The following is a 13,900-nucleotide window of genomic DNA, read 5'->3' on the forward strand; positions in this document are numbered from 1 at the left end:
GAGAGTGAAAGGCATGAAAAATAATTAAAATTGTGTAATTTTTAAAATATTTATTTTTGATTGACAGTTTTTATTATTATTATGGACTTACAAATAGCTTTCTTGAAACTTTTCAAAAATGTTGTTTTCTGAAAAATAAAAACATCTGTAAAGCAAAATTTTTTAAAAATTTGCGTAATTATTTTTGCTATATATCCACATACTTTAATCAATTTCTTAGTCATATTTATAATACTATGTCACTGATATTTTTCTGAAGAATGGAGGTTTTTCTATATGGTCTTATTATTTTTAATGTTTCATAATATAGTCTGTAATCTTCTTCAGAGTTGTTTTTCATGGTTAATCAATTCAAAAAATCCTGATACCTTCTACGGATTTTAATTTGCAGACTAGAAAAATTTTAACTGAGAAATTTTTTTAAAAAACCTCTCTCTACAGATGCTCAGCTCAAGTTCTTCTAAATGGGGATACTCTCAATTCTATTTTTCTCGATTAAAATGTTTAAATATGCAAATCACATCTTTTCAAAGGTGCTGTCTTTTGTCATCTACCCAGAGCACCTTTCCTCAACATATATCTTTTCTTAAAACAAATCTATTGATACATATTAATAAAGCATACAATTCATCCAAAGGGTACAATCAATGATTTGGTACAATCACCTTGCTGTGTGCTCATCACCTCAATCATCATTAGAGCATTTTCAGTATTTCAGTGAAATACTGTATGATTGCGTTACTATGAACCAAATATATTTTATGATTCAAAAAACAAACAAAAACCGTATATGTATCCAGCACATTTAATTGAGAAATGTATGTTTTTATTCAACCACGTTTTCTTTTTCAATTATTATCTATATTTTCGATTATTAAATGTACAAAATAAAGTTAATAATAATAATAAACAAAAACAAGGCAAACAAAAAATTTCCGCACTTCTCCATCTCCCTGTTTCCCCTGCTATACATAGCTACTGTTTCTGACTGTTCTTGCACAATTACTTAATTGTTCAATAAGCAGTTTTATTGAGTTATATCCATATATTATATGATCTATCCAAAGTGTATAATAAATGGCCTTCAGTATAATTACAATGTTGTACATTCATCATCTCAAAAATTTTAGAACAATTTCATTACTCTGAAAGAGGCCACACCCCTTAGCATTCCTTCCTTAGATGTGCATAACCACTAATCTAATTTCATCTTTATAAATTGATTTATATTTACATTTTATATAAATGGAATAAGCCAATATTTAATACTCTGTGTCTGGTCTCCTTCACTTACTATAACTTTTGTTTGTTTTTGTCTTATATTAATATTTTGTAATATTAAATTACCTTTGTTCAGCTTCAAAGAAAAATGGTCTTATATATACATACTCATACTCATATTTCACATAATATATTTAGCTCATAATAGGGCAATTATATTTAGCTCATATATAAGGCAATTATTAGGGCATAATAGGGCAGTATCTGTCCTTTTGTATCTGGCTTGCTGCACTCAACATAATGTCCTCCAGTTTCATCCACGTTGTTGTATGTTTCACGACTTCCTTTTTTCTTACTGCTGCATAATAGAAAAACTGAGAGTGGTAACACGAGTAGATATCTGCACACCGATGTTCATAGCAACATTATTCATGATAGCCAAAAGTTGAAAACAGCCAACCCAGGTGTCCATCAAATGGTGAATGAATAAATAAACAAAATATGGAGTGTACACAGAATGGAATATTATGTAACATAAATTTTTATAAGACAAAACTTGTCCAATAAGCTATCTCTATGAGTCTTAAATGTTTCACCAAATTTAGAAGCTGCAAGATCATAGACCTCTTTACTTTCTTTCCAATCTGATACAGCAACTAAATTTACCCAATTACAAATAGCTAGCTTCATCAAATGAATTTTCTCACAAATTTAAACATCCCAAATTACATCTATGCAATTTCAAAATTGTATATTGTATAGTATTTGAGTACTCTTCATTTTTTAAAAAATACCTTTTTTACATTCTTACACTTTGCAAAGTTCTTTTCAATAATATTAACTTACTGAAATTTCCAAAGCTAAAATTTTCGGTGCTTCATTAACTTAATACTTTGACTAAAGATTTACAAATGGTTTTGAATAAAATGTAACCAAAGTTTAGAAGACTTACATCAAAATAAAGTTCAATACCATTGTAGGATGCTTCAGATAAACTAAAAAGCAATTCCTCAATGTCCCAACATTCTTAAGATCCAATTGACAATAGGCAGCAAAGAAAGAAAACCATTATGTGTTCTTGCATTCAATTCTATACTCATCAAAGGTATAGATCAGTTACTTTTTGTAAATAAAAAAACATTTGGAATTTTGACGACAGTTTTTTAAAAATTTTATTTATTTATTTTAAAGATACTTAGATTATAGAAATGTCACATATAAAATATAGGGGATTCTGATATGCCCTGCTCCCCACACCTCCTACATTTTCCTACATTAACGACATCCTTTAGTAGTGAGGTACATTCATTGAGATTGATAAACACATTTTGGAGCTTTGCCACTAAGCGTGGATTAAAGTTAACATTGTAGTTTACACTCTTTCCCACTCAATTCTGTAGGTTATAACAAGATACATATAATGGCCTGTGCCTGTCATTGCAATTCGACAACAGCTTTTATTTTGAATGATAGAAAATCACAGATTCTTTGGATACCTTAATGAATGCTTTGTTATAGCCCACAACCAGTTCCAAGGACATTTCTGCTCTGTGGCTTTTTTAATTTAGAAAAAATATTGTTTTTGTATAATATTGCACTCTGTCCATATTTGAGTACATTTTATCCCCACAAAAATAATTTTCAATGTTGACATTTTTAACCAAATTTACAATAGCTTTTAAGATAACGTCAGATGTTTCAACGTGGACAAAATGAACCACTAAAAGCTTTATTTTGATTTCATGAACAGGGTAGAGAAAACCCAACCATTATTAGAATTAACTTATCTGATTTTCTATTTGAAGCATCTGATGACATTGACATAAATTTGGTATTATTTAAAATTTCTGAAGTTCTGCAAATAGAGTCAAGATGTTTATGACCTTTGCTTCACTTTTGTACATGTACACACACACACACACAAAACTAGAAATAGAAAAAGAGAAACTAATCTGACATATCAGTCAATTGATCTACCTAAAGGAAAATTTATGAAAAACACATTTGGCAGAAATCATCAAATTTAGGCAATATCCTTTTAAAATAATTGCCATTTTTGAGGAGACACTGATGCCTGTTCCATAGATTTATGCCTTCTGGTTTTCATTCAGTATCAAACAGCTCCCATGGTGGATAGTGAATGTCAACAAACTTTTTTGTTATAAATGTAGGATGTTACATATTTAAAAACCCAAGCAATCAAAGAAAAACTTGGATCATTTTCCCACATTACCAATATCATTCATTAGTGTGCTGCATTTGTTCCAATGGATGAACACATATTGAAACATTGCTACTAATTGTGAGCTATAGTTTACAATTTACACTCTGTTGCACACAATTTTATAGGTTATGACAAAATATATAATGTCCTGTACCCATACATATTACACCTGTTATTCCCTTTCTGTCCCCTCAGAACCTCTGGTGGCATCTCCCTTTATATCAATGATAAAATTTCTTCCATTGCTATAATAATAATAAGTCTATAGTAGAATAATAATGTCTCTATTAGTCCATTATTCATTCCCCAATCTTGAGGATTTTGGGATGGTGATGCCCACTCTGTTTCTAATAAAGAGGGGGCTTGGATCTCATGGGACAGATATACAGACACTTTTTTAAAGCTTATTGCTGACAAAGGATTTATTTAAAAAAACACACAAAAATGTTACCAAACAATAAATAAGTGGGTGCAAGATCTGCACCACAAAAAATAAAAAGACCAAACCCTTGTAGCAAGAACATTCTGACTACTCTGCAAGGCTAATGGTGGGACAACTTGGTTTCTATTTCCCTGTACATATTCCACATACTCCTAAACTATGATTTCGCACATTTCCCACTGCTCCCACCAACTGGTGGCCAGATGGCTTTGTCCATCCCGCAGGCCGTTTCGGGCCATGGCACGACTTGCTGGTCTGCCCAGGAGCTGGCAATGGCATTATCAACCCCGCCCCCCTTCACCCTCACCCCCACCCCAGTACTGGAGACCAAGGGAGATGGCTGTCCCTCACTCTTCCTATCCAAACAAGCACATTTCCACTTATTAGCAAGCACCGTGAAAATGGTCATTGAAAGAGGAGCAGTAATTTTTGTTTTTGTCAGAAAAGTGTCAGGAAAAGAAAAGGGAGATGGGTTATTATTGGTGAACATTCAGATTTAACCACATTTTAAAGCAAGACTTCTATGTACAGACCATGGCAGACTTTGGAAGTACAAAGTGGAAGTCTAGCAAACCCAAGTCAGATAACGTTAATACAACTAGTAATTAACACATTTTATAAAATTTAAAAACTAGCACAATGGCTAATTGAATGGGACTCTGGGAAAAAGTTAAAAACTAGGAGCCGATATAGACACCTGCTCATACTCCAACTGGAGAGACGGGAAAGAGGGAGATAAACGTCCAGGGGTTCTGCTTAGAGATTGTGCCTGGTTTGTAGAAAGGCTGTAACCCACAGACTCCCCCTAAAAAGCTGGCTAGTGTGGAAGGACAGAAAGACGCTTCCTTGCTTGTGAGCTGCATCTGCCGCAGCTTCTTCAGCATGGAGACCGGTTTGAGGAAGAGCTGGGGGTGGGGGTGGGGGTGGGGGTGCTCTCCCGGAGATGGAAGCAAGAGGATCTCCCACCCCTGCTGTCAGGTGGCTTTTCTTTTAGTTTCCTTGTTGCCTTCCCTAAAGGAATTGAAGAGTATGGTTGGTGTGTGGTATGGCAATGAGAGTGATAAGGAACTGATTTTTGTAAAATGAGCTAATTTTGAAGTCAACAGTGATGGCCTTTGTTCCTGGGCTCGGAGATGTGGAAGTCGAGTGCAGGTGGCCCATCGTGCTCTGACTTAGGAACAACAATGAGGCTTTCGTAGGGTTGTTTAGCTGAGGAGTTGGGGAATGAGTGAACTTGATGGAGGAAGAGTTTCCAAAGGGGACTATGCTATAAATTTAAGTTTTCTGAGTCCAGCCACTCTTCTAAGTGTTTCTGTAAGATTAGTCAGTAACATTTGTGGGAAAGAACAGGCCTCAGTCTCTTTTGCCCCGGAACACTCTTATTTCCTCTCCCCTTTGGCCCAGGAAGGGCCCAGCACACCAGAACGCCCCATAGGTCCTTCCTCCTCTCCCAGTCCCAACCTCTGTAGACCTCTGGGGTACACACAAGCAGAGGGTGGGGTTTCTCTTTCACCTGCAGGGCAACAGCAGGCAGATTTATGAAGCAAAACAGACAAGTCTGCATTATGCAAAACTTTTGTTTAATCATCCTTCTCACCTATCGTCCCTAATGGTCCCCAAAGGGGGGTGATTTAAGCCCAATTACAGCAAGAGCAGCTGGTGTCAAAGACCAGGCCTTGCTGACAAGCCTCCTGGTAGGTTTCTCCATTCACGCAGTTGTAGAAGACGTTCTTGCTGGTGGGGCTGGGATAGAGACCATTGGACTTCCCTGCACAGAACCCACCAGTGCTGCTGCTCCCGCTACTGCCACTCCCACTGCTGCCGCCCCCACTGGGAGCCGCAGTGACGACGGGGGCCACGCTGGTGCCTAGCGTAGAGGTGGGCACCCTGCAGCCTGAGGAGAGAAGGGAAAGGGTCTCCATGAGTTCTGGAGTGGGCTTCTTTCCCTGGAGGACTGCCATGCCTAGAGGGCCAAGCCAAGGGCACATCCCACTTGAACCCGTGAGTGGTTAAAGGCTCTGGGCTTGAATCAGGGGTTCAAGTTCACAGCCCGGCTCAGCCACTAGCTACGCGACCATGAACAAGGCATAGCTTCTCCAAGCCTCACTTTCCTCACCTGTATGGTGGGATATTAGCAATGACTCTTGGAATTATTATGAAAATTATATGAGATAATGCAGATAAGGCATTTTCCAGTGTGCTTGGTATATAACATAGTAAGCACTACAAAATTACTAGTTTTTTTTTAATCATAAAATGACTTCACCTGTCTCCCAGAGTGCCTGGGCTCTAAAAGAATCAGCAGGCCTGACAGAGCAAAGAGCCAGGGATCAGTACCAGCTCTTCACCAGGCTTCCCAGCCCCTCTCGCTTCCTGGATTTGCCCGGCGCTTGGGGGGCTTGAGGGCAGCTGTAACTCTGCTCCCCACCTGGGGCAGGTACAACCCGAATATCTTACGGCTCCTCCTTGTCCCATCACTTTCCTCATCCCCTAAGATTTAACTCCCTCCCTCGCTTTGTCTTCTGCGCTCCGCAAAGTCCACGAAGTCTGGAGCTGGGCAGGCTGGGATTCTGGTCCCCTTCCCCTACCCGGTTTCCTGATTGTTCTGGTCACTCTACTGAAGCCCCTCCGAGCAGATTAGAGGGGAGGGAAGGACGCTCAGGAGCATCGGGCGGTCCCCCAGGAGCTGACCCTTGCAGCCCACCTGGTCTTCCTCCCTGGGCCCTACATTCCAGGCTCACACGGAGCATGCTGGGAGGGGTGGGAGACGTGGAGGAGGCCCTCCTTGAGGCCGGGCTGGCGGGAGTTCGGGAAAGCCTTTTTCTTCTTCCTCAACCACATCTAGTTCGTGACCTCATGGCTGGTGGATGGCAAATCGCTACTTACTGGGCGTGGAGACACCGAGGGCAGATTTGAGGGCATTCATGAGCGGGTATTTGCCTTGTCCACAGAAAGTGCCCGTGAAGTCATCCAGGTCGATGGCCCACACCATGGCCCCGCCAAAGCTGTTCTTCAGCAGCCACTCTGCCTGTGAGGGGGGGGGGGGGGGGGTTGGGGGAGAGGTCCTTGCACAAGTGCAGGGGAGGGCGAAGACCCAGCATGGGGAGGAAGGAACGGGAGTGGCTTTCCCACAGCAAGCTGAGGAATGGGTTGACATATTTTTATGCAAGGAAGAAAGTCAGGAAAAGAACGTGTTGGGCCCCACACAGCCTTTTCTCTCTGCCCTCTGCTAAACCTGAGAAAATCAGTTTCACCTGGGACTTGGGTCAAGAGATAGAAAGTCCTTCAAAGAGCAAAGTGCCTGTGCAGAGAGAGAGGGTTCCAGGTGGAGAAGTAGAGGGCGGAAGGGCCCTGAGCTTGGTGAGCGGGCAGCACGTCCTCCCCCGGCCTCAGTGTGCAAAAGCTCATGGGCAGGTGCCTCCTGCTCACCTCCTGATTCTCCTTTAGTCCTCATGACTTTGTTGCAAGTCGGAGAGGGGCAAAGGGCCAGAAGGAACTCTGCCTTGGGAGTGCGAAAGAGTGCCTCCCTCGGGAAGCACGGATTGGAGAGCCAGATCAGGGCCAGAGCAGAAAGGGGAAGGGGCCAAAGGTGTGTCTTGAGGAATGGGAGGAACAGGTGCAGGGAGGAAGACAGCCCACCTGCAACTAAATGTGGGCAGAGAGGGCTGCCCCACATGTGGAGCTCTGCAGCCGGGCCACTGGCTTACTGCGAGACCTCAGGCCCTCTCTGGGGCTCGTCTCACCTTGCCCTCTTACGTGTTTCTTGGGGTTGTAGCTCTAGGACACCTGGAGGGCAGGTGCCAACACCCCCCTGCCCCAACAGTTTGGAAGGGAGGATGTTGAGATTACCTTGATGGTGAAGCTTTTGGGGTTGTCATACCCAATCCACTGGTTCCCTTTGTAGGCATAGGGCACCTCCTGGGGGGCATTCCATACCTCGGTGGCCCCTTTCAGGAAGGAGCAGACCTGGGCAGGTGTGGGAGAAGCAGTGTGACTCACATGGGCCCTGCTCTGCTCCGGCCACCTCTCCCTCCTTCCTTTCTTGCATTTCCGGAGTACACCTCTTCCCCACTGGCCCCATTTGCTGGAAATAGGAGCACATGGTTCCAGTTTCATCCCAGCCCCCTGCCTGGCTTTCCAGTCTAGTGAGACAGTGGAGAGAGCACTGGACAGAGAGATGAGACATGAAATCCAGTCCCGTGTCTGCCAACAACCATCGCTGTGACAATGGACAAAGCAGGCTCTTTGTGCCTGGTGTCCCACTTTCCTTTTGAGAGGAATTTTCCTGTTTTTCTTACTTGAAAGATATAACACCATCTGAGAAGGCTTGTTTGAGTTGGGACTTTTGACTCAAAAAAAAGCTAACAGGGACACACTAGAACAAAATGGTTAAGATCTGAGATTCTGGAGCTGGACAATTTTGGTTGGAATTGAAGTAAGCTCTGCCACTTACTATTTCTGTGACCTTGAATAAATTACCCAGCCCCTCTGTGTCTCTGTGACCTCTTCTGTAAAGTGGGGATAATACAGTATCTCATAGTTTGTTGTGAAAGATAAATGAGATGATATGTAAAAATCACCTAGAACAGAGCCTGGCCCTCCATTTACGCTCAGTAAATATTAGTATCTGCTAATATTAAAGATGCACATGTGCTTGGAAAGGTTAAAACTTACGATATTTTATCAACCATTTGCCCTTTCTTCCCCACCATCTACACAAGCACAGCAACACACTCAGAGCAGCCTAATCAACAGCGTACCCTCTCTTGGAAAAGCCCTCGGATAGATTCTCTCTTGATGGAAGTATCTCCAACCCTTTGGAGCAGGGAGAGCAGTTTGTCCTGGTCACCGGGGCCCTCCGAGGATATTACCTCAAAGTAGGCGAGAGTCCCGGCCTCCTGAGTGTAGGGTCCAGCAGTCCCGGGGCCCGAGGTGGGTGCATCCAGGCCGTGATTGGCAGGGTTACTGAGCGTGAAGGTGCGGGCGTAAGCCCCAAAGCCCACCATAAGCTTCTCAGCAGGAGCCCCTTGGTCCTTCCAGTAGTTCATTGCATAATCCTGGAGGCGAGAGGAGGAAGATGCCATTAGCAAGCAACCAAGCTTGTGCTCAGAGGCCTGCGGAATAACCTGACAGCTTCAGGTACAGCGTCCAGTCCAGCCATTTCCACATCCAACCTGGTGGAAAGAAAAGGGTCACCTTCTAGAGCTGGATGTTGGAGGCATCTTCAGTCAACAGGCCCCTTGTGTGAACAGACAATGAAATGCTCTCTCTCTTATCCCCACCCCCCATATCAGTCTTGGCATTTGGGGTCTGACTGGAGCACAGCCATCATTCGCTTGTCTTCCCAGCTGGCTGAACATGGCAGGTCCGAGGTGTTTGCACATGGGGTAGCCACCAGGAAGGTGTGTCTATGCCAGTTTTGAAGTCCCTGGCTGAATTCTCCACTGCAATCACATCCAGTCCACTTACCCAACTACCGATCATTAAGTGGAGTCATAGTTACAGCGGCCTAAGCCGTACAGATTAGGAAGATTAACCTCAGGGGAGAAGAAGAAGGGAAGGAGGGAGCATTATGAATCATGAACTAGGCCCCTAGCATAAATAGAAATGATATTTTTAAAAACTTTTGCCATGTTTGGGATTATCCCAAACGCCCATTCTGTTTCCTTCAGTGTGAAGGATAAATGAGTGCAACTCATCATTAGAACAAAGACTAAAGAGCATGAGCTGGAGTGGGAAAGAAGAGAACGAGCAGGCCTCCAAAGTCCTCTGATGCCTTCTTGTCTTCTTCATCCTGCTTCCTCGGCCTCCCTTTCAGTCCTGCGTCAGGGATTACATGACTGGCTTTGAAGTGATCTCCTAGGACTGGCTGCCCGAGCCCACTGCCTTACTCACCACATTAAAGTATTTGTAGTCTCCCTGGTCATTGGGTCCTGCAAACAGGGGGCTGTCCTCTCCCGTGAAGCCCTCCCAGGAGCCCCTTAGGTCGTAGGTCATCACATTGATGAGGTCCATGTACCTGGGATGTGGGGAGGGAAGGCAGAAGAGGAGAAAGAAATGACCTCAGGGAAATCAGGTTCTCCATTCCACTCCCCCTATAGCTCCTAGTCCCTACAAAATGTGTTATTTGTGATTGTGCTATAAGGGAATGTGCATTTACTCCATTCTTTATTCCATTCTCCCTCACCCCTATCCCAAGAACATCTGGTACATAGAAGACATTCAATCCCAAACCAATCCCTCACTGCACACAGATCTTCAGGACTTGTAGAAGTCTGAGACTCAACAAACCTTTTCTAAATAGCCTTTTACCATAGAGAAACTTGGAAATGGTTTATCAACAAGGTTAGGGCTCGTGCTGGCTGTGCCTCTCCCTTATGTGTTGGGTCATAGTACTCCTTTGGGATAGAGCCCTTTCTGTCCAGGGTAACTGAACATTGGCCACAGGTATCTGAGCATTTCTACTCAATGGGGATGGTTCCAGGAACACTGAGTCCTAAACCAGTCTTGGGGTTTACTTACTTAGACATCTCCGGGATCTGATAAGCAGTCTCAATGGTTCCTTTGCCAGCAGACACAGCAGCAGAAATCAGCAACCTGGGCTTGTTGCTCTGGGTGGCCTCTTGCTCAAAAGCCTCATACATTTCCTGAGAAACAGAGGATGCTGGACTCAGGTTGGAGGGACCAGTGACTACATGGTACTCAGGATTCTTACATTAAAAGCTGCAAATTGCTCAGTTTAGAGTTCTTTGATCCTACAAGCTGTTGTTGGTTTCTGAGGACAAGAGTGGGTTGTCTCCTAAGAACTTGGAAGTGAGGGGAATTTGCTCATACTCTGAGAGTTTAAAATGAACAAAGAATGACCAGAGCTGAAAATTAAAAGAAAAAAAAAGTTTATGTTAAAGAAAGAAAAAATGGTTCCCAACTTTGCGAACTATTGTGATTGGATATCAAAGCAAACATTGGTGCTCAACCAAGCTCTGTCCAGGGGAGAGGGCACCTGGATCTATTAACTGTCTGGTCCTGGGGGCAAGAGTGCCTCTTCCCTGGAGGTATTTGCATCCACCTTGCAGAGCCTGGTGCCACTGAATATACCAGACCTGTAAGGAACTCAGCTTGCCTGGACGCTGCCCACCAAGGGGCTGTTTGAGGAACGTCTGACTTCCATATCTGTGGCTAGAGACAGAGAGCCCAGTCCTCTCTGCACTTCATATCTTATTGTACATCTATGAACTATCACAATCCTGTCATGCACCAGTCTGTCTCGGGCAGTGTGAGTTTTCTCTGAAAGAAGAGTCTGCTCTTGTACTAAAGAAGTCAGGTTTTGAGCTGGCAAGGACGTGACCCATGCTCTGGACTGGGGCGTCTTCAGCCCCTCACAGCACCCCTCCTCAGACCTTCCTCAGAGGCCTTGCCCAGCCAGCTGAGGGCCAGATCCTATGTCCTTTGGACCAAGGGAGGGCAAGTCACCTGTAGCAGGACGGTGAAGAGCTGCTGGGTGTCAGGAGGGCTGCCACGATTGCCTGGGTATTCCCAATCAATGTCCAACCCATCAAAGCCGTACTTCCTCAGGAACTGGATGGCCGACTGGATGAAGGTCTGGCGGTTCTCAGCAGTGGCCACCATGTTGGAGAATCTGAAGTCAGCGAGTCATTATGGCTTTAGTACAGTGATGGACTTTGCCATGAGCTTTCCCAAGGGCAAAATTCTCCCATGGGACACTTTGGGGGTGACACAGGAGGAAACAATAGCGATTCAAGCCCCTCAAGACTCTCTCTTGTTACTTAGCCTCCTAACCATTTGCTCAGACACACATGCAGTTATTCAGTCATTTATTCAACTTTGAGTGAGTGCTGGGGTTGCAGTGGTGAATAAAATAAAGTTTTTGCTCTGGAGGAGCTCCTATCAAAGGAGGTGTAGACAAGTCAATAGGCAATTACAATAGAGTGTGGGAAAAGCTATGATGGGAGGTAAACCAGGCTTCAGGGAGAGCTGGTCAGAGAAGGGCCCTGGAATGTCTGAGCTGGGATTTGAGACCCAGGCACATCCCACTTTAGAACCCTTGCAATTTGGAAGAGATTGGGTCACCTGGGACTGACTCAGCCACTCATCCAAGGTCTTACCCCTGGGTTCCAAAGTTCCAGCCACCCACAGACAGCAGGGTTTTCAGTTCTGTGTTGCTGGAGATAAGAAAGACACAGCTGTAAAAGGAAGTCCACTGGCGAAGCCCTATCATCGCTGGTCAGTACTTGTAGCCTCACCTCCCACACCTGAGCAGCCCCAGGGCTGCCCCGTCGCCTGACTGTGACCTTGTGCTGGGAGCAGTGCTCTCTGTAGGAGCAGGTACCCTCTTGCCATGTGTGCCTTTGGGGCTAGTATAAATACTCACTGGGCAGTTCTCACTCAGTGCTGACAGTGGTGTGGTGGGGGCTTTGGGGGAGAGGGGCAGGCACCCAGGAACTAAAAGCAGTCCTTAGCACAGACCAGAGCTGCTGGGATAACCAAGACCAGAAGACTGAAAGTCAGTCCCTCAAAGGACAGAGCCAGTAGGAGGGAAGAGAGGAAGTATCCAGCATTTACTGAGTGCCTGCGAAATGTCAGGACTTTGCTCCTGTGGCCCTTAAAATTGTACCAGGTGAGAAGTATTAAACTCATTTTACTGTTAAATGAGGTTCAGAGAAGTTAAGCAACTCGTACAAGATCACCCAGCTAGTAAGGTGGAAGAGCCAGGATTCACGCCTCAATCCTTTATGCCATAAACCTACACATTGGATTCCCAGCTGGGTCAAAGTGTCAATGAACCCATCTGGTAAACAGATTGGGCATTCTGGGTTCTGCTACTTACTAGTTCTGCAGACTAGGGAAAGCTTTTAACTTTTCTATGACTTGTTTTCTCCACTTAAAAACAGTTTTAATATGCCTACTTCATAGTGTTTGTTGTGTGTTTTCACTGAAATAATAAATGAAAAGCTCCTAGTGTAAGGCCTGTGACCTAGTAACGACCCAGGCAATATGCTAACCATTTAACTAGCACAAGAACTGGCACAGCCCAAAAGGCTGATGTGAGGTGTTCCAGCACATGGCAAAGCCCAAGGAGTCCTATTCACAACAGTACCTCCTCAGACACAAAATACAACGCTGAGCACCTGGTGAGAAAATAAGCCAGGAGTATGACAGCAGCCTGCCTCTTTGGGGAGAAGGATATGCTGACCGCCCTGCCGATGAGGCACGAGAGCAATTGCTCACGGCACTCAGAGGCGAAGAATGCAGATCAGCATCTCTAGGAGCTTCCGAGAGGCCAGGAGGAGGGCCTCTGCCCCAGCACAGAGCCCAAACCCAGGACTCACTAGCTCTTAAGGCCGTTGATGCCAGCATAGAGGGCCTCGTCATCCCACTCGATGGTTTTGATCTGGTTGTTGGCCATGCCGGCGAAAGCGTAGATGATGTGCGTGCAGAGGCAGGGGTCCACATTCTCGGGCATGTAGCGGGCAATGCCGGGCCGGTACTGGCTCCAGTTGGTGAAGTAACAGACGATTTTGGTGGCTGTGCCTGGGGTGACAGAGAAGTGAGAGGCGGACCCTGCCCTGACTCACCTCCCCGGGGCTCTCACCCCAGGTAGCCCCGCTCACCCTCCCCTCTTGTGAGGTACTTACCCAGCTGCAGCAGCAAGGCCAGCCCTGAGGAAGAAAAGAGAGCTTGGTCAGAGGGTGCTGGGATCATCCTTGCCCTGGATGGGGAGAAGTAGGTCTGGGACATCACTGGTCGGTACATGGAGAAGGGGTGCTGGGGCCTGATGCCCCCTCTGCCCTATAAATCCTTCCCCAACGTGAACTCCTGCCTGACACTGCTGGGGCAGCTGGGTAAGGCAGGCATTCGGTGAGTTACCCAGCTCAGGAACCAGGAAGTGTTGTCGTTATTCTTTCAATAAACCCATATTAAGTTTCGGACACTGGTGGGAAAAAGGAAAACTAGACAGGGTTCTTGCCTTCAAGGAGCCTACAGCCTAGTGGGGA

The 13,900-nt window shown here is 44.9% G+C and overlaps 1 protein-coding gene across 1 annotated transcript; it reads right to left on the minus strand.

The window, feature by feature from the left end:
* Positions 1-791: 791 nt before the first annotated feature.
* Positions 792-13,558, minus strand: LOC101432830 (acidic mammalian chitinase). Its single transcript, XM_004473056.4, has 10 exons — positions 13,541-13,558; positions 13,235-13,436; positions 12,011-12,067; positions 11,358-11,523; positions 10,410-10,534; positions 9,783-9,906; positions 8,759-8,944; positions 7,737-7,853; positions 6,774-6,915; positions 792-5,781 (listed from the first exon to the last, which is right to left on the minus strand). The coding sequence occupies exons 2-10, from the start codon at positions 13,366-13,368 to the stop codon at positions 5,519-5,521; spliced, it is 1,314 nt and encodes a 437-aa protein (XP_004473113.2). The 5' UTR covers positions 13,369-13,436; positions 13,541-13,558; the 3' UTR covers positions 792-5,518.
* Positions 13,559-13,900: the final 342 nt, after the last annotated feature.

This window comes from Dasypus novemcinctus, chromosome 9, assembly GCF_030445035.2.
Source record: "Dasypus novemcinctus isolate mDasNov1 chromosome 9, mDasNov1.1.hap2, whole genome shotgun sequence".
Classification (NCBI taxonomy): domain Eukaryota; kingdom Metazoa; phylum Chordata; class Mammalia; order Cingulata; family Dasypodidae; genus Dasypus; species Dasypus novemcinctus.